Source organism: Bombina bombina, chromosome 8 (genome assembly GCF_027579735.1).
Source record: "Bombina bombina isolate aBomBom1 chromosome 8, aBomBom1.pri, whole genome shotgun sequence".
Taxonomy (NCBI): domain Eukaryota; kingdom Metazoa; phylum Chordata; class Amphibia; order Anura; family Bombinatoridae; genus Bombina; species Bombina bombina.
Window position 1 is genome coordinate 216,034,037 of NC_069506.1, and position 21,398 is coordinate 216,055,434.

The following is a 21,398-nucleotide window of genomic DNA, read 5'->3' on the forward strand; positions in this document are numbered from 1 at the left end:
TGCAAAGATACTGATCTAAAATAACTTTTAAAAACTTATTTAGAAGCTCCCAATTTAACAATTGTTAATGAGCCTGGGGCACCCACTGAAAAGGGTTGATAGCAGAACCTTCCCCCTCCCCTGTATATGAAAAGACCCATTATACAAACAGAAATAGTCTGAAGTCTGTATACAATAGTATACATCTTAAACTTTGGTGCTTGGTTAGGTGTCTGAAAATTAGCACAATGTTATTTAAAAATAAGCAAATATATACATTTTTTCCAAAAACACACCCAGATGGGCTATATAAATGGATCATCAACATTTATGCAAAGAAAAATCTAGTGTATAATGTCCCTTTAAGATAAGTACCTTATCTGCTGAAGGCTAGATACAAAGCAGTTCAAATATAATGCGAGCACTAATCCTCTGGCAATTAAATATTTGGTATCTGCAATATCTTTTAATTTCTGACACTGCAAAAGGGAAATTAAAATATATATTTTTAATTTCTTACATCTAAAAGATAGCATTTTATATAGTATTACAATTATATAAACTGATGTTCCTGTATTAAAAAAATAAACATTTTAATTTGTGTGTTTGTGGGGTGTGTCAATGTCTACCAAAAGGGCTATGGGAGTCTTTTTTTATCCACCAATGAGCTTCTATCCCATAAGTGTGCATTTCCTTTTCAAAATCAAATAAAAAGCTTTAATGTATAATTTGACTACTACCAGTTCTACTGAAAGCAATTCCATGTATAAACCAGCATTCCTTAAAATAGTATTTTATTACAATAGTATTATTTTATGTACTGGTTATTACCATAAACAAAATTCCACTCTCGGATATTATTAACTTTAAAATAAAACACTTTTCCTTAGCCTCCACCAAAAAAACTGAAGGTAAATTTAGTGGCATACAGGGTCATATTGTATGAATATGTGTGCTCCTCATGTCACCTATTCTCTTTATGAAATGCAATAAGAAAATACTATCAATCAAAATGAGACGAAAAAATATGTTCTGGAAATAGGATCTACACCCAGTTTAATTAACATGAGATTTGTTAATGTGACAGCAAAAATAGGATGGTACAATACAAACTTGTGACATCAGCAAGTGTTTTACATGTAGTAGAAAAGGATATATTGAGTAACAGAGATGCATAGAGGAAGTGATAAATAACATTTTATATAATGATAGAAAGCATCATACATTTTTATAATATAGTATCAGTAAATTTATTTTGCTATTTATTTATTTTTGCAGGGGAAACTTGTTTTTTAACCTATATTTGAAACTCACAAAGGTTTAAATTATATGTATCAGTACAATAAATCTACAAAGTAATAAAATGCAGCATGAAAGAAATGAAACTGAATGAAACTGTGGTATGTGATTACAGAGGTCTAATGCTGATCACATGGTACAGTCTCCTGGTTTGACCGTTACTATGACAAGAATCTCATAAAAACAGTGTTAGCATCAAGTGACCATAGGATCCACAAATTTGCCAAAGGGAAAAATCATCATTAGTATTTGATAATTCTAAGAATGGTAAAACGATTTTTAAAAATAAAATAAACATAAAATAAATGTAACAATATGAATTAAATATATGACTCCCGTGCTCAATGCTTCAACCTTCCATATCCCTATTTAAATAGGAGTTAATATCATTAATTGTATCCCTAAAATGTGTATTATTATTGTATTATAATTTGTAATATTACTGAAGAAACAGATATCTTGTGATGTCACATTTTATAAGGCAGCTATTTGTATATATAATTAACCTATGCTTTGTAAATTATTTAGAGAAAAGGGGTGGGGGGGACATACCAAGGTGGTGGCTGCTGATGTCACATCTGCCTACAGGTGCTGTATCCTCCCAGATATGGCTCATTTCACTATAAATACAGAATACAAAGCAACGTCAGACACAGCATCCTGAGACAACTCACTCAGAAACAAGTAAGTGTCTGCTTTCCTGGGTTATACTTTTGCCAACGCCTTTTATTTTTTTATCTCTTACTTGAAATTATTATATGATTAATGCAAAATATCTTTCTTTTATTCTTTCTTTCTTTTTCTTTCTTTCTTTCTTTCTTTCTTTCTTTCTTTCTTTCTTTCTTTCTTTCTTTCTTTCTTTCTTTCTTTCTTTCTTTCTTTCTTTTTCTTTCTTTCTTTCTTTCTTTCTTTCTTTTTCTTTCTTTCTTTCTTTCTTTCTTTCTTTCTTTAAGATATTTTTTTATGTATCTGGTAAACACTATCCTGTAAGCTGGATATGAGATCTTAATAATAATATCCCAGCATCTTGACTGCCACTAAAAGTTCCTGTTAAATGGATATATTAAAACTCATCGCAGGAATTAAACCTTCCTCCCACACACTGGAATGGTGTCAGCTGATTTTTTTGGAAATATAATCGTTTTTTTGATGCTGGACCACAAACCCTGTTGAAGGTCATCTTCCTTTGGACCCAGTCTCCTAAAAATGATGTCATATTGGGATTTTCTTGTTTCTAAGAATACGTTTGACTTTAGTATTTGTTTATTTTAAGACTTGCCTTCCTTTGGGATTACTATATATATTATATATATATATATATATATATATATATATATATATATATATATATATATATATATATATATATACACACACACACATCTGTAATAGAGTTTTTGGATTTATATGCTCTTCATAAAAAATCTACCCACTTGATTTCACTCTTTGTGGGTATTCTGCTATCATTGGCTGATTATATCCTTTTGGGGTTTATATTGCAACGTACCTCCCTTTATGATGCTTCCAAAGTAACATCAGTTCAGAGGTTCCCTTCCTCTTTGCTTGAATATATACTCAGGGAAACATTATTTGAGGATTCTTAATGCAATCATTACACCATAGATTTTTTGAGAATGATTTCCCTGTGGTCTCAAGGGTAATTTTTCCTGAAAATAAAGAATCAAGCATAGTATGTTCCTAGGATTCCCATACAACTGATCTTCATAGGGCATGCTTCATGAGAGTCATACAGAGAACATTTTAAAGTGCCTTTAAGCATGGGTGTTTAGTCTCCACAATTAATTCCTGGGATATTCTAATGTCAAAATGATATGCTGTAATTTACTAGATCATGCACGTTTTGCATTAGAGACTCTAGATTATAAGTCACAAGCTGGGCAGCACTTGAGCAGGACATAGCAGTTTCCATGAATTACTAATCATGCCACCTCTTACAAAATATTCTCTATCACAGGCAGGAATTGGTTAAATAGATTCATATTTGTTGACTTTGGGTGTAGTTGGAAGAAACAATATGCCTCTGACTGTTTAACTATAGGTAAAAACTAAGCATTACCCTGTCTCTAAACCTGATGGGCGAATCTGACCAGTACCTCTGCAGGTAATTGAACCTCTGGGATAATTTCTAATATACACAATTATTGTCATGCTCATTTATTTTAGTGTGAATTTTAGGTGAGAAAATTAGTATTTCAGGGAATAATATTATGTGGAATTGTATCATTATGCTTTCCTTCATTCCTGTTTCTCTACAGTTTTAAGAACAGCTCAAATGCTAGAGAAGCACTGAACTTTACAAATTAATATTTAATATGTATAGTTTAGTGGAATTTTGAATTCAGTTCTTAATTTCCCAGAAAATGTTTAATTATGTATTGCTAAAAAAAACTTTGCAATGTACTTTCATAATTTATTTGCCCTGTTTTCCTGTAATTTAACTCTAAAAATTGTAAAAAAATAAATAAAAAAAAACTAAATGGATCCTGTAGGATTCTTCATTTTAGCCCTGCAAGATTCTAAGCAGTGACTGCTTAATCAGCACAGATAATTAATGTCTGTCCCTAACTGACCACAGCAAAGTAAATAACATAAACAGAATTAAAAAGTATGTTCAGTGGTTATTTTCCTAGACTGTCAAACATTAACCTCTTAAGGACCGGGCATTTCAGACTAAAACTTCCCCAAAAGTCAGAGCATTTTTAGCATTTTTAACATCACTACATTTAAACAGAAATAGAGCCTTTTTTTACCTATCAAAACTATATATTTTTTTGAGTAGACAACCCAAAGTATTGATCTAGTTCCATTTTGGTATATTTCATGCCACCATTTCAATGCTAAAAATAAAAAAAATGGTTAACTTTTTGACAAACTTTAGGTTTCTTACTGAAATTATTTACAAACAGCTTGTGCAATCATGGCACAAATGGTTGTAAATGCTTCTCTGGGATCCCCTTTGTTCAGAAATAGCAGACATATATGGTTTTGCCATTGGTTTTTGGTAATTAAAATGCCGCTAATTGCAGCTGCGCACCACACTTTTATTATTCCCAGCAGTGAGGGGGTAGCTTGGAAGGTTAATTTTAGCTTTAGTGTAGAGATTACTCTCCCACCTGACACTTCACATCCCCTGATCCCTACCTGATCCTTTTCAAACAGTTCTCTTCCCTCCGACACCCCCCAATGGTCACCCCCATCTTAAGTACTGGCAGACAGTCTGTTAGTATGCAGTTTTACACCCTTTTTTTAATGTAGTGTAGGATTACCCCCTTACCTTCCCACCTCCCTGATCCCCCCAAAAAGCTCTTTAACCCTTCCCCTTCTAACCAATTTCATCCATCTTAGGTCTGCCAGTACCCAGTTTTTTATTATTTTAAATTTATTTTAATAATAAAAAAAAATGTATGTAGTGTAGCTGCCCAACTCCCTCCCCCTCCCTCATTTACCCCCCTCCCCATCCATGATCCTTTCCCTACCCTCTGACTGCTCCCTCCACATAGGATCCCCCTCTACCTCCTTCTACCTCCTCCCCCTCCCTCACCCCCCCCCCCGACACTCTCAGAGAATATTTTTTCTGTAACGTAGCCATCCCAACCGCTCCCGCCCCCCTCCAGCGATGGGCCACCCACCCGCCTCCCTCCTAACCCAACCACGCCACCAACGATCACCACCGCTGCCCGATGTACAGAGTGTCCTTCTCTGCATCGGTTACTCTGCACATCTATTTCTGCACTGCCCCACTCGTTAGCAGAAAAGAGGCCAAGGAAAGCAGCGTTGTAGTACTCTAGATGCCTACCTGGGTATCTCTTCAACACAGAATATAATGGGAACAAAGCAAATTTGATAATAGAAGTCAATTTGAATATTTTTTTTAATAGTTTGTTCTCTCGCAATCACAAAAAAAAATAATGTTTAGGTTTCATATATCTTTAAAACAAGAAGCCCCAATAGAAGAGTGTTTCTACAAGTACTCTGTCATCAGTTTCTGCTAGTTATTCTGCTGTTATTTACTTTTTCTTATTTCACCACCTTTCCACCATTTGCAAGGAATAGGTTTCCATACAAAAACTGGTTCTTTTAGTTTTTTAATTATGCCAAGAAAACAAGAGCCTTTATTTGTTCAGAATAAAGGGATATTCTAGCCAACATTGAAAACCACATGGGTGCCTTTTGGTATTGAAGAGAAGCAATTTTATAATATACCTGCATTAGCAAAAATGCTTCTAATAAAAGCTATAGCTGTTTCAAAAGTGTATTTAAGTATGCACCGTGCACCAGCATTTTAAACATAACACTTGCTCTGAGAGCCTAAGGTGCTTGTACCATCTGGTAATGACTCAATTTGTTCGTTGCTGACATAATACAAGCCCCACTGATGATCTGATCAGCTGCATTAATTAAAATGTGGGTGCAGTGACAATATCTAGCTATGCTTCACAGGCACGTGCAGAGAAAAATGTTAACACTAAAACAGTGATAACTCTTATGTATATATGTATATTGCAAATATGTTTCTATTCAAAGATGTAATAAATCTATGTGCATTTATAGTTTGTCTGGAATGTCCCTTTAACCCCGTCTAAGGTTCATTCTTTGTACTCATCTCCACATCTACTGGAAGTCTATTATGTGTATCTGCTACAGTAAAAACTCTGCTATATATAAAAAAAAAAATCTAAAATGACTTGGTTATAGTATTCCTAACTTTCTAACATCCCTAATGTTTTTTTCAATTCTAAAATCTCTTGAAATATTAGATTTCTATTCTATAACCCCATGTTCAATTTTGTGCTATCGCTATTGTTTTCCCTCTGTTTTATTTTCTAATCATGCACCTTTATAACAACAATATTGTATATAATTTATGTGCAGTTAGAGATAAGCTATCCCATAGTTGTCTCAAATTTGGGCAATTATGCTCTCCAGGGCTGCACAGTCTTTAGAAATGTCCTATTTTCTACATATTGCTACATTGTTTCCCATTAAAATATAAACTACTATTCAAAAATAGATGGTCATGAAAACTAAAAACATATCAATCTCTGGACAGCAAAATAACAGCACGTACTTTGCAAATGAATTCCTCAGTGTGGGACATAGGCAGGTTTATATGCACACTCCAATTTAACGTCTCTATATCACCATCTGCTGGTAAAAAAGCCCTGAATGTTACATTTAGGTGAGCAATGCCCCCAGAGGACAAAACCAACCAATATATTACAAACCCTTTTAAACGAGTATGAATTTTCTCAATAAAAAAAAAATCTCTTCAGTGCCCATATTACATTTTTTAATTTAAGGGAACATTAAATAAATACTAGATTATTTTCAAGGCAAAAATACGTATCTGCAAGTAAAGTTTTATTGCTTATAAAAAATACTTTTTTAATCCCTACAAAAGCAGCCAAATAATTAAATTAACCTCTCCATAAGGGGAATTTTGCTTGATATATATGTCCTTAGTATGAGATGATGTGATCTTCAGCCTACAGTTATTTACTCATATTGATATTTGTTTTCTATGTTTCTCCATGGGGTAAGAATAAGAGACTAAATTCAATAAAAAAGAGCATATTATTATTATTATTATTATTTTAAAGCAGAAGTTTGTATCACTATATTTGTATGGTTTTTATCATCATTAAAGGTATAGCAGCACTATCACAGCTAATTGAGTACTGATACCTGAGAAATTGTTAGCAAACTTTCACAGCAAGTGAAGAAGATGCAATAAATAAAACTTACATTTGAATTAGTAAAATTAAAGTGATAACAAATAAAACACACTACAAAGATAAAGAAAATAATATTTACTGAAAAACACTTTTTATATCCAAAAAGCACTTGTGTGTATTTTTTAATAATAATGTAATAACTTACCAAATTAAAGGCTAAAAAAAATGTTTTATTGCAAATTATACTATTGTTCTGATTTACATTATTTTTAAAAAGTAGTCTTTTTACTCTCTGTGTTTATAATAGGGGGAGGTGAGAGGGAATCAAACAGCTCCCTCCCCACTACCACAGCCTCTCTGACCCCGAGTGCAAACATTTTATCTCCTGTAACTGCATTACATTTTGTTACAGAAAAATAAACTGACAAATTTGATTTTTTTTTAAATCTTCTGTAGCTGTGAGTGCTTATTTATCAGTGGCTTTCTATGGGAACACCACCCAACTTTATCAAGGGGACATTTATATTTTGCTGTATTATTTCTTGTAGACCCCTGGCAATTAATATAATCCTAAACACATGGATTCCTGTTGTGAAATAACTGTAGTTCTTATCACTGTTCTTTTTTTTTTTTTTTTTTTTTTTTTACAGATCATAATGTCTTATCCAATCAGTTCTCAGCCTCAATTTGTCACGGGGGTGTACACTAGCAGCTCCAGCCAATGGAATTCTGAAGTCATGGACTGCTGTGAAGATGTGGGCATCTGTGAGTATCACATCTGGGGGCAATCTAAATTTTCAAGTGCTTTGTAAGGAGGGAGCATAATACTAACACTGCAACTATATATCTGTAGCTACAACATATAGCTATAAGGATGTGTATGTGTTGTTGTTTTGTTTTTAATCTTTGGCATTAGAGAATGCGGTGACATAAATTACAAGAGTACGCTCTCTGAGACTGTCAGGCTTTGTCAGGCAGTTTAGAATCACTAGAAAAGTAAACAATTACTAGTATCTTAAACCACAGCTGCTGAGATTTATAAAAGTTTGTTTGTTGCTAGTAGGTGTGGGGAAAGCAAATAAATCACCTAGTTGGTGATTTGCAAACCACATTGGCTACTAGCAGTTGTATGATGGTCCCTATGACATAAACTTTAATGCTGCCACCTGTGAATGATACACTTAATAAATGCAGCAGAGATTATTATTACAGGAACCAAAAGGTTGCAAACTGAGGTAGAAATAATACAATGCACTCAAGGGGTTAATTGGTAGAATAGTAATAAGTCAGAGAAGCCACAGGGAGAATAAACTTATAGAGACAAACTAAAATGAGCAAGAGGACTTGCCAGGTAGTTCGTAAATATAAACACTTAGAGCAAATAGTGTACCTTCTCCAATAGATGTAAGAGGTAAAAGCAGGCTTTAGTATACCAGATGAGCAGTAGAACTGTCCGGTCAGCGTTCAGGAGCGACAGGAGGATAGTGAAGTGTCGGTTAGATCCGTGAAGCTGGCGTGTGATGTCACCGCGGATGGATACACAGTCCGGCTAGTGTGGAAGTAGATCCGCCTGTGAGTAAAAAGATACGATCCGTGCGGCAAACAACTGTAAGGAGCAAACTTCTAAGAAACAAAGAAGATTGTAAGGATAAAGTCACTGGTGAAGTAGCACTACTGTCTCAGAAACTGAGAAGTAGTCAGGATAACACAAGGCTTAGGCCTCTAGTTATCAACGTGTCTACTTACCTGCCTTCGTCGGCCCCAATACGCCCGCCTAAGCTCGCCTCACATCGCCGCCGCGGACCTGAATACGCTAATCAAAGTTATCAATAAAGCTGTCAAAAAGCCGCGCACCAAGTACGGGGCGATGAGCAGCGGACTGTGATAGTTATCACTCATCCGATCTCGCTGCTCTTCGGCTTTTTTACAGCTTTATTGACAAGCTGTCACTAAGCACCCAAACTAACTACACTGTTCTACCCCCTATACCGGCGCCCCCGGAGCCCCCCGCAACTAAATAAAGTTATTAACCCCTAAACTGCCACTCCCGGACACCGCCGCAACTATAATAAATGTATTAACCCTTAAACCGCCGCTCCCGGAGCTCACCGCCACCTACATAATACCTAGTAACCCCTATCCTGCCCCCCCTATACCGCCGCCACCTATAATAAATTTATTAACCCCTATCCTGCCAATCCCGGACCCCGCCGCAACTAAATAAATTGTTTAACCCCTATCCTGCCCCGCCTACACCGTCGCCACCTATAATAAATTTAGTAACCCCTATCCTGCCCCCCCTATACCGCCGCAACCTATAATACATTTATTAACCCCTATCCTGCCCCCCCTACACCGCCTCCACTATAATAAAATTATTAACCCCTAAACCTAAGTCTAACCCTAACACCCCCCTAACTTAAATATTAATTAAATACATCTAAATAAATTTAACTCTTATTAAATTAATTATTCCTATTTAAAACTAAATACTTACCTTTAAAATAAACCCTAATATAGCTACAATATAAATAATAATTATATTGTAGCTAACATAGGCCTAGATTTAGAGTTGGGCGGTAGCCGTCAAAACCAGCGTTAGAGGCTCCTAACGCTGGTTTTTACCACCCGCTGGTATTTGGAGTCAGTCAGGAAAGGATCTAACGCTCACTTTCCAGCCGCGACTTTTCCATACCGCAGATCCCCCTACGCCATTTACGTATCCTATCTTTTCAATGGGATCTTTCTAACGCCGGTATTTAGAGTCGTGGCTGAAGTGAGCGTTAGAAATCTAACGACAAAACTCCAGCCGCAGAAAAAAGTCAGTAGTTAAGAGCTTTCTGGGCTAACGCCGGTTTATAAAGCTCTTAACTACTGTGCTCTAAAGTACACTAACACCCATAAACTACCTATGTACCCCTAAACCGAGGTCCCCCTACATCGCCGCCACTCTATTAAATTTTTTTAACCCCTAATCTGCCGCTCCGTACACCGCCGCCAGCTACGTTATCCCTATGTACCCCTAATCTGCTGCCCCTAACACAGCCGACCCCTATATTATATTTCTTAACCCCTAATCTGCCGCCCCCAATGTCGCCTCCACATACCTACAATTATTAACCCCTAATCTGCCGACCGGATCTCGCCGCTAATAACTGTATTAACCCCTAAAGCTAAGTCTAACCCTAACGCTAACACCCCCCTAAGTTAAATATAATTTAAATCTAAAGAAATAAATTAACTCTTATTAAATAAATTATTCCTATTTAAAGCTAAATACTTACCTGTAAAATAAACCCTAATATAGCTACAATATAAATTATAATTATATTGTAGCTATTTTAGGATTAATATTTATTTTACAGGCAACTTTGTAATTATATTAACCAGGTACAATAGCTATTAAATAGTTAATAACTATTTAATAGTTACCTAGTTAAAATAATTACAAAATTACCTGTAAAATAAATCCTAACCTAAGTTACAATTAAACCTAACACTACACTAGCAATAAATTAATTAAATACAATACCTACAATTATCTACAATTAAACCTAACACTACACTATCAATAAATTAATTAAATACAATACCTACAATTATCTACAATTAAACCTAACACTACACTATCAATAAATTAATTAAATACAATACCTACAATTATCTACAATTAAACCTAACACTACACTATCAATAAATTAATTAAATACAATACCTACAAATAAATACAATGAAATAAACTAACTAAAGTACAAAAAATAAAAAAGAACTAAGTTACAAAAAATAAAAAAATATTTACAAACATTAGAAAAATATTACAACAATTTTAAACTAATTACACCTACTCTAAGCCCCCTAATAAAATAACAAAGCCCCCCAAAATAAAAAAATGCCCTACCCTATTCTAAATTAAAAAAGTTTAAAGCTCTTTTACCTTACCAGCCCTGAAAAGGGCCCTTTGCGGGGCATGCCCCAAAGAATTCAGCTCTTTTGCCTGCAAAAAAAAACATACAATACCCCCCCAACATTACAACCCACCACCCACATACCCCTAATCTAACCCAAACCCCCCTTAAATAAATCTAACACTAAGCCCCTGAAGATCTTCCTACCTTATCTTCACCACACCGGGTTCACCGATCGATCCAGAAGAGCTCCTCCGATGTCTTGATCCAAGCCCAAGCGGGGGGCTGAAGATGTCCATGATCCGACTGAAGTCTTCATCCAAGCGGGAGCTGAAGAGGTCCATGATCCGGCTGAATTCTTCTATCAAGCGGCATCTTCAATCTTCTTTCTTCCGGATCCATGTTCATCCCGCCGACGCGGAACATCCATCTTCACCGACGAATGACGGTTCCTTTAAGAAAATTCTGATTGGCTGATGGAATCAGCCAATCAGAATCAAGTTCAATACGATTGGCTGATCCGATCAGCCAATCAGATTGAGCTCACATTCTATTGGCTGTTCCGATCAGCCAATAGAATGCAAGCTCAATCTGATTGGCTGATCGGATCAGCCAATCGGATTGAACTTGATTCTGATTGGCTGGTTCCATCAGCCAATCAGAATTTTCCTACCTTAATTCCGATTGGCTGATAGAATCCTATCAGCCAATCGGAATTCGAGGGACGCCATCTTGGATGACGTCCCTTAAAGGAACCATCATTCGTCGGGAAGTCGTCGGTGAAGATGGATGTTCCGCGTCGGCGGGATGAACATGGATCCGGAAGAAAGAAGATTGAAGATGCCGCTTGATAGAAGAATTCAGCCGGATCATGGACCTCTTCAGCTCCCGCTTGGATGAAGACTTCAGTCGGATCATGGACATCTTCAGCCCCCCGCTTGGGCTTGGATCAAGACATCAGAGGAGCTCTTCTGGATCGATCGGTGAACCCGGCGTGGTGAAGATAAGGTAGGAAGATCTTCAGGGGCTTAGTGTTAGGTTTATTTAAGGGGGGTTTGGGTTAGATTAGGGGTATGTGGGTGGTGGGTTGTAATGTTGGGGGGGGGTATTGTATGTTTTTTTTTACAGGCAAAAGAGCTGAATTCTTTGGGGCATGCCCCACAAAGGGCCCTTTTCAGGGCTGGTAAGGTAAAAGAGCTTTGAACTTTTTTAATTTAGAATAGGCTAGGGCATTTTTTTAATTTTGGGGGGCTTTGTTATTTTATTAGGGGGCTTAGAGATGATGTAATTAGTTTAAAATTGTTGTAATATTTTTCTAATGTTTGTAAATATTTTTTTATTTTTTGTAACTTAGTTCTTTTTTATTTTTTGTACTTTAGTTTATTTCATTGTATTTATTTGTAGGTATTGTATTTAATTAATTTATTGATAGTGTAGTGTTAGGTTTAATTGTAGATAATTGTAGGTATTGTATTTAATTAATTTATTGCTAGTGTAGTGTTAGGTTTAATTGTAACTTAGGTTAGGATTTATTTTACAGGTAATTTTGTAATTATTTTAACTAAGTAACTATTAAATAGTTATTAACTATTTAATAGCTATTGTACCTGGTTAATATAATTACAAAGTTGCCTGTAAAATAAATATTAATCCTAAAATAGCTACAATATAATTATAATTTATATTGTATCTATATTAGGGTTTATTTTACAGGTAAGTATTTAGCTTTAAATAGAAATAATTTATTTAATAAGAGTTAATTTATTTCGTTAGTTTTAAATTATATTTAAGTTAGGGGGTGTTAGGGTTAGAGTTAGACTTAGCTTTAGGGGTTAATACATTTATTATAGTAGCGGTGAGATCCGGTCGGCAGATTAGGGGTTAATTATTGTAGGTAGGTGGAGGCGACGTTGTGGGGAGCAGATTAGGGGTTAATAAATATAATATAGGGGTCGGCAGTGTTAGGGGCAGCAGATTAGGGGTACATAGGGATAACGTAGCTGGCGGCGGTGTACGGAGCGGCAGATTAGGGGTTAATAATAATATGCAGGGGTCAGCGATAGCGGGGGCGGCAGATTAGGGGTTAATAAGTGTAAAGTTAGGGGTGTTTAGACTCGGGGTACATGTTAGGGTGTTAGGTGCAGACTTAGGAAGTGTTTCCCCATAGGAAACAATGTAGCTGCGTTAGGAGCTGAACGCTGCTTTTTTGCAGGTGTTAGGTTTTTTTTCAGCTCAAACGGCCCCATTGTTTGCTATGGGGAAATCGTGCATGAGCACGTTTTTTAAGCTGGCCACGTCCGTAAGCAACGCTGGTATTTAGAGTTGCAGTGGCGGTAAATTATGCTCTACGCTCACTTTTTGGAGCCTAACGCAGCCATTCTGTGAACTCTAAATACCAGCGGTATTTAAAAGGTGTGGGGGAAAAAAAGCCAGCGTTAGATACGCGGGTCGTTACCGACAAAACTCTAAATCTAGCCGCTAGGATTTATTTTTATTTTACAGGCAACTTTCAATTTATTTTAACTAGGTACAATAGCTATTAAATAGTTATTAACTATTTAATAGCTACCTAGTTAAAATAAAGAGAAATTTACCTGTAAAATAAAAACTAATCTAAGTTACAATTACACCTAACACTACACTATACTTAAATAAATAAATCCTATTTAAAACTAAATACTTACCTGTAAAATAAACCCTAAGATAGCTACAATGTAATTAATAATTACATTGTAGCTATTTTAGGATTTATATTTATTTTACAGGTAACTTTGTATTTATTTTAGCTAGTTAGAATAGTTATTAAATAGTTATTAACTATTTAATAACTACCTAGCTAAAAGAAATACAAAATTACCTGTAAAATAAATCCTAACCTAAATTACAATTAAACCTAACACTACACTATCATTAAATTAATTAAATAAATTACCTACAAATAACTACAATTAAATACAATTAAATAAACTAACTAAAGTACAAAAAATAAAAAACGCTAAGCTACAAAAAATAAAAAAAATAAGTTACAAACATTTAAAAAATATTACAACAATTTTAAGCTACTTACACCTAATCTAAGCCCCCTAATAAAATAACAAATCCCCCAAAATAAAACAATTCCCTACCCTATTCTACATTAAAAAGTTAACAGCTCAATTACCTTACCAGCCCTTAAAAGGGCCTTTTGCGGGGCATGCCCCAAACAAAACAGCTCTTTTGCCTGTAAAATAAAAATACAACCCCCCCAACATTAAAACCCACCACCCACATACCCCTACTCTAACCCAAACCCCCCTTAAATAAACCTAACACAACTCCCCTGAAGATCATCCTACCTTTAGCCGTCTTCAGCCAGCCGACCACCGATGGAACCGAAGAGGAGATCCGGAGCGGCAGAAGTCATCATCCAAGGGGCGCTGAAGAAGTCTTCCATCCGATTGAAGTCATCATCCAGGTGGCGCTGAATAAGTCTTCCATCCGATTGAAGTCATCATCCAGGCGGCGTCTTCAATCTTCATCCATCCGGAGCGGAGCCATCTTCAGACGAGCCTACGCAGAGCCATCTTCTTCCCCCGATGACTGAACGATGAATGACGGTTCCTTTAAGTGACGTCATCCAAGATGGCGTCCCTCGAATTCTGATTGGCTGATAGGATTCTATCAGCCAATCGTAATTAAGGTAGGAAAAATCTGATTGGCTGATCCAATCAGCCAATAAGATTGAGCTCGCATTCTATTGGCTGATCGGAACAGCCAATAGAATGTGAGCTCAATCTTATTGGCTGATTGGATCAGCCAATCGGATTGAACTTCAATCTGATTGGCTGATTGGATCAGCCAATCAGATTTTTCCTACCTTAATTCCGATTGGCTGATAGAATCCCATCAGCCAATCGGAATTCGAGGGACGCCATCTTGGATGACATCACTTAAAGAAACCGTCATTCGTCGTTCAGTCGTCGGAAGAAGATGGCTCCACATAGGCTCGTCTGAAGATGGCTCTACTCTGCTCTGGATGGATGAAGATTGGAGACGCTGCCTGGATGATGACTTCAATCGGATGGAAGACTTCTTCAGCGCCGCCTGGATGATGACTTCAATCGGATGGAAGACTTCTTCAGCGCCCCTTGGATGATGACTTTTGCCGCTCCTCTTCGGTTCCATCGGTGGTCGGCTGGCTGAAGACGGCTAAAGGTAGGATTATCTTCAGGGGGGTAGTGTTAGGTTTATTTAAGGGGGGGTTTGGGTTAGAGTAGGGGTATGTGGGTGGTGGGTTTTACTGTGGGGGGGTTGTATTTTTATTTTACAGGCAAAAGAGCTGTTTTCTTTGGGGCATGCCCCGCAAAAGGCCCTTTTAAGGGCTGGTAAGGTAATAGAACTGTTAGCTTTCGTAATTTAGAATAGGGTAGGGCATTTTTTTTATTTTGGGGGGCTTTGTTATTTTATTAGGGGACTTAGATTAGGTGTAAGTAGCTTAAAATTGTTGTAATATTTTTTAAATGTTTGTAACTTTTTTTTTGTAACTTAGTTTTTTTTAATTTTTTGTACTTTAGTTAGTTTATTTAACTATATTTAATTGTAGTTATTTGTAGCTAATTTATTTAATTAATTTAATGATAGTGTAGTGTTAGGTTTAATTGTAACTTAGGTTAGGATTTATTTTACAGGTAATTTTGTATTTCTTTAAGCTAGGTAGTTATTAAATAGTTAATAACTATTTAATAACTATTCTAACTAGCTAAAATAAATACAAAGTTACCTGTAAAATAAAAATAAATCCTAAAATAGCTACAATATAATTATTATTTATATTGTAGCTATATTATGGTTTATTTTAAAGGTAAATATTTAGTTTTAAATAGGAATAATTTAGTTAATAAGAGTTATAATATTTAGATTTATGTAATTAATATTTAAGTTAGGGGGGTGTTAGGGTTAGGGTTAGACTTAGGTTTAGGGGTTAATAATTTTATTATAGTTGCGGCGGTATAGGGGGGCAGGATAGGGGTTAATAAATGTATTATAGGTGGCGACAGTGTAGGGGGGGCAGATTAGGGATTAATATGTATAATGTAGCCTGCGGTGGGCTATGGGAGCGGCGGTTTAGGGGTAATACATTTATTTAGTTGCGGCGGTATAGGGGGACAGATTAGGGGTGTTTAGACTCGGGGTACATGTTAGGGTGTTAGGTGCAGACATCTCCCATAGGAATCAATGGGATGTCGGGCAGCAGCGAACATGAACTTTCGCTATGGTCAGACTCCCATTGATTCCTATGGGATCCGCCGCCTCCAGGGCGGCGGTTTGAAAAACAGGTACGCTGAGCCGGAAAAGTGCCGAGCGTACCTGCTAGTTTTTTGATAACTAGCAAAAGTAGTCAGATTGTGCTGAACCTGTGTGCGGAACATCTGGAGTGACGTAAGAATCGATCTGTGTCGGACTGAGTCCGGCGGATCGAAGCTTACGTCACAAAATTCTACTTTTGCCGGTGTAAAGGGCTTGATAACTTAGGCAAATCAGCCTCGCCACAAATACGCTGCGGAATTCCAGCGTATTTGAGGTTGACGGCTTGATAACTATAGGCCTTAGTCTCAAGCAAATGTTAATACCAAGCAAGGAAGCAGGGGTTGCTGGGAGATATAAATATATAGATTGAGGAGGAAATGTAATTGCTTCTTAAAGGTACATCACTGTATATAACAAAAGAGCGGTTGCTAAGTGAGATCCTGACAGAGACTGTAATCTAGGGAATAAAGTAAAAGCTGTTCACATTTATATTAAAACTAGCCAAAATATGTTTGCACGCAATTTATAATGCAGCATTACTAAAGAGACAATGTACTCAAGCAAGCAGCTAATAAGAGTTAATTGTATTCAAAGATGGCACAAGAACACTATGTCCCAGCACCCACTGCAACATTGATTCATCCTGCTGCTTCTTGTTTACATATTTTCTATAGTGAATACCTCAGTATTGATATTTTTAGTGAAGGTAGTGATTTCAACAGACAAAATCAGATATTCCAAATTACAAAATAAAGGTAAAGGGTTTGTTTTTAAACACTTTAATACAATGCATTAGGTAAAATAAGAAATTGGGAACATGTACAATGTCTCTTTAATGCTCAATGGCTAAATAAAACAGCACCCACAGCTGTAACAAAAGACAGTCATTAGCATCCGTAAACACTCAAATGTATGTTGATTTACCCCACTAAACCAAATTTGCCAAATTAAACAAAATTACTTCCATTTTCTATTTACATGCAAATACTATTAACAATTTAAATACAATGTGGATAAAGCATTTTTTATTGCTATATTTATTTATTCCTTTAAGTAAATAACTTGATGCAGATATGATCCCTCTTGTACACACCCTCTAGTAACAAGTAATACACACACATTCTTATTATATTCATGTGATTCATTTTATCTTTCTCAGGTCTCTGTGGAGCATTTGTCCCTTGTTTCTTGGCATGTAAAGTGGCCACTGACTATGGGGAGTGTTGCTGTTTACCATGTATAGGAGGAGCTATCCTTGCCATGCGAACAGGAATCAGAGAACGCTACCGTATCCCGGTAATTGTGAACCTCCTCATCCCTTTAATAATTACTCCTTTTACACTCCCTGCAATCTCCGGTCTGTGCTCTTCTCTATCTCTTGTTTTCTGTTTAATTTTCTTGCTTGTGCTGACAGTGGTGACTGGTGAAACTTTAAAGGGACATTAAACCCAAATTTTTTCTTTCATGATTCAGATAGAGAATACCATTTTAAACAACTTTCTAATCTACTTCTGTTATCTAATTTGCTTCATTCTCTTGATATGCCTTTCTAAAAAGCATATCTAGATAGGCTCAGTAGCTTCTGATTGGTGGCTGCACATATTTGCCTCATGTGATTGGCTCACTCATGTGCATTGCTATTTCTTTAACAAAGGATATCTAAATAATGAAGCAAATTAGATAATATAAGTAAATTGGAATTTTGTTTAAAATTGTATTCTCTGTCTGAATCATGAAAGAACATTTTTGGGTTTAATGTCCCTTTAAGTTCATGGTATAGAAAACGTCGCCCCTTAGAGACTCCTATTTTAAAACCTCACTCACACAACAACGTGCAAAAGCTAGAAAGTGATATTTATTCTCTCATAGAACATGCATTTTATATTATCAATTAATCAAGACTTTTTATGTGTTAAACACTTAAGTATTTTTAGTACTTAATTTTTAATCTCTTGGTACAGGAATCAAAGCTCTTTGTAAACACAAGATAACAAACTAAATGAGAATGTCTTATCTGTATTCGATTTAAAGGGACAATGCAAAAAAATAAAAAATAAATCTATCCTCAATATTAAAGAGCATTGTTTTAACATTGTTTTTTTATGCAAAGTAAAATCAATTTTTAACTAACAGCCTCAGTCAATGAGGATTAGTAGGAAGTACCTATCAACCAATGAGTATTAGTAGGAAGTATCTATCAGCCAATGAGTATTAGTAGGAAGTACCTATCAACCAATGAGTATTAGTAGGAAGTATCTATCAGCCAATGAGTATTAGTAGGAATTGCCTATCAACCAATGAGTATTAGTAGGAAGTACCTATCAGCCAATGAGTATTAGTAGGAAGTACCTATCAACCAATGAGTATTAGTAGGAAGTACCTATCAGCCAATGTGTATTAGTAGGAAGTACCTATCAACCAATGAGTATTAGTAGGAAGTACCTATCGCTCAACAACCAGTAGAAGAAAGCAGAAAAAGTAATTGTGTTTGAATGCTATTTTTTCATATAGGTGAAGAAAATGTTTGAGAACATTGTTCCTTTAAATCAAACCCTAGCTTATGTTTATGGTCCTCCATTAACCCCTAGATGCCTTTGGGACATTCCATGCCATCCTAAAAGCACTGGGCTTTAATGCCTTTCGGGCGGCATGAAACGGCCTAGCTTTTGCAGTGTCCTGCTCCCCTCCTTGTAAAAATGGTGGTGGATCCGACTGGGGGATGTGCCTAGCAATGCAGGAAGTACCCCAGGAGCTAATCAGCACCGTTATGAGTCGCATGTGGAACTAGGCACTAGCGACACACTGGCAACATGATCTAATTGGTTGTGCATCTGGTGCGTCACATTCACACGGACCAATCAAATAATGCAATAACGGCAGAGGGCAGATACGTTTTAGAGCTCTCTGTTCTAATCAGAGCCTCAGGCACCGCAACAGCCATTGGGAGCCTAACCATGGGTCCCACCACCACAACGTGCTTTTAAAGGTTCTCGGACAATTCAGTCCAAGAACCTACAAAAGCACATAGTAGTTTTGGGAGCTATGGTTAGGTTCCCAGAGATGGTTGTGGTGCCCGAGGTTCTGATTAGAACAGAGCTCTCTGGAGCTTATCTGTACTCAGCTGTTTTTGCATTATCTGATTGGTCCGTGTCTCCGTGAGGGACAGGATGCACAACCAATCAGATAATGTTGCCAGTGTGTCGCTGGCGCCTTGTCATGATCGCAGTTATGATCATGTGTCTTCCTTTTTTTTCACTTTAGTTTATGATGAATAACTAGGACGGTTGCCTACAGCCTTAAAAAGTTAAAACAATTTAAATGAGGTTTTTATCATTATTATTTTATCTACAATTCTATGTTGCTTTTTATGTTAGTTTTCATTTACTTTTTGTATATGTTCCTCGTTCTAAGTAATTTCCATTTGTATTCTAGGGCACTATTTGTAACGATTGTGTGTGCCTCACATTCTGTGGCCCCTGCACGCTCTGCCAGATGGCTCGTGAGCTGAAAGTGCGGAAATGAAAAGGAATGAACACATGTGGGATCTGCGTTTAATTGGGGGTCAGAAAATAATTTGTATAGGTCTTTATAAATATGTATTGTTATACATTTTCTATATTGATTGCAATCTGTTGTACAGAGTATGCTCCATCTTTATTATAAAGGAAGCTAATATTCAAGGATAACATAACTATGATCTGTTACACTTGTTACTGAGTGTCATTGTCTTTGGGTAGCTTGTCCTTTTAGGCTATTTCTGATGATGTCATTAGTGCATTTCAAATAATTTTGTCATGGCTACTATGACATACATAATGAAGCATCATATCCTGTAATATGACATTACTTTTACATTTTTATGCCATAGCATTTCTCTGTAATATTGTATTCCATAGTATTTTATATTTGCTTGTGTTTAAATATTATATTTTATTCTGAAACAAAAAAATCTAAATAAAATTTTGTATCTAGATGTTGTATATTCTATCTGAGATTATGGGCCGGATCATCTAAAGATCTCCACACTGGCAAGATTATCTCACAAGTCTCCCCAGTGCTTCACTGTCTTTCAAATAATTTTAGAAAAGCAAATTTTAGCTTGAACATTGTTTATCTTGCTATGCTGGGTTCTAGATGTGGAATAACATTACTATTTAAACCCTTCACTACTGGGACTTTCAGACAAAAACTTGCCCAACATACCAGAGAATTTTTAGCATTTTGCTATCACTCCATTTAAATAGAAATAGAGCCTTGTTTTTTTTATTTACCTGTCAAAACTATATATATATTTTTTAAGTAGACAACCCAATTTATTGATCTAGGCCCATTTTTGGTATATTTCATGCCACCATTTAACAGCCAGATGCAATCAAATAATAAAAATGGTACTTTTTTCACAAACTTTAGGTTTTTCACAGAAATTATTTACATACTGCTTGTGCAATCATGGAACAAATGTTTGTAAAACTTTCTCTGGGATCCCCTTAGTTCAGAAATAGCAGACATATATAGCTTTGCCATTGCTTTTTGGTAATTAGAAGGCCGCTAATTGCAGCTGCCCACCACACTTCTATTATTCCCGACAGTGAAGGGCAGCTTAAAAGGTTAGCTTTAGTTTTAGTGTAGAGATTACCCTCCCACCTGACAGTTCCCACACCCTGATCCCTGCCTGATCCCTCCCAAACAGCTCTCTTCCCTCCCCCACTGGTAACCCCCACCTTAGGTACTGGCAGACAGTCTGCCAGTATGAAAATATAAGGCTTTTTTTTAATTTATTAATATTAATATTATTATATTTTCTGCACTGTAGGATCCTCCCTTACCCCCTCCAACTGCCCTGATCCTTCCCCATATTTTTATAGTGTAGTTAGGGGGCTCCCACACTCCCAGATCCCCTTCTTTACTGTAGCGTAGCTGCTCCATCCCTTCCTGTCCTATAATTTAAATTTTTCCGTAGCGTAGGGCCCTCCCACTCCCTCCCTCTCCGTCCCGCCTCCCCTGCTGGGCCACCCACCTGCCTCCCACCTACACCTCCCGCCAGCACCAGCAGAATATCGTTACAGATGGTGACACACACAGTGTCACTGTCTGAAACGATCAGGCATCTGCCCTCATATGGAGCGGGAGCACCGACTGCACTCCTTCTTTGCCTAGGCCAAAATACGCCCCTGATAGAGAGGGTTGGCTCTACAATGTATAAAGGTGACTACATTCCTCTACTTTGTAGATA

At 36.5% G+C, this 21,398-nt stretch overlaps 1 protein-coding gene across 1 annotated transcript; it reads left to right on the forward strand.

The window, feature by feature from the left end:
* Positions 1-1,921: 1,921 nt before the first annotated feature.
* LOC128638118 (cornifelin homolog A-like) lies at positions 1,922-20,136 on the forward strand. The gene is made up of 4 exons (XM_053689982.1): positions 1,922-1,962; positions 7,625-7,739; positions 17,325-17,461; positions 19,598-20,136. Exons 2-4 carry the CDS (start codon positions 7,631-7,633, stop codon positions 19,685-19,687), a joined length of 336 nt encoding a protein of 111 aa, XP_053545957.1. The 5' UTR covers positions 1,922-1,962; positions 7,625-7,630; the 3' UTR covers positions 19,688-20,136.
* Positions 20,137-21,398: the final 1,262 nt, after the last annotated feature.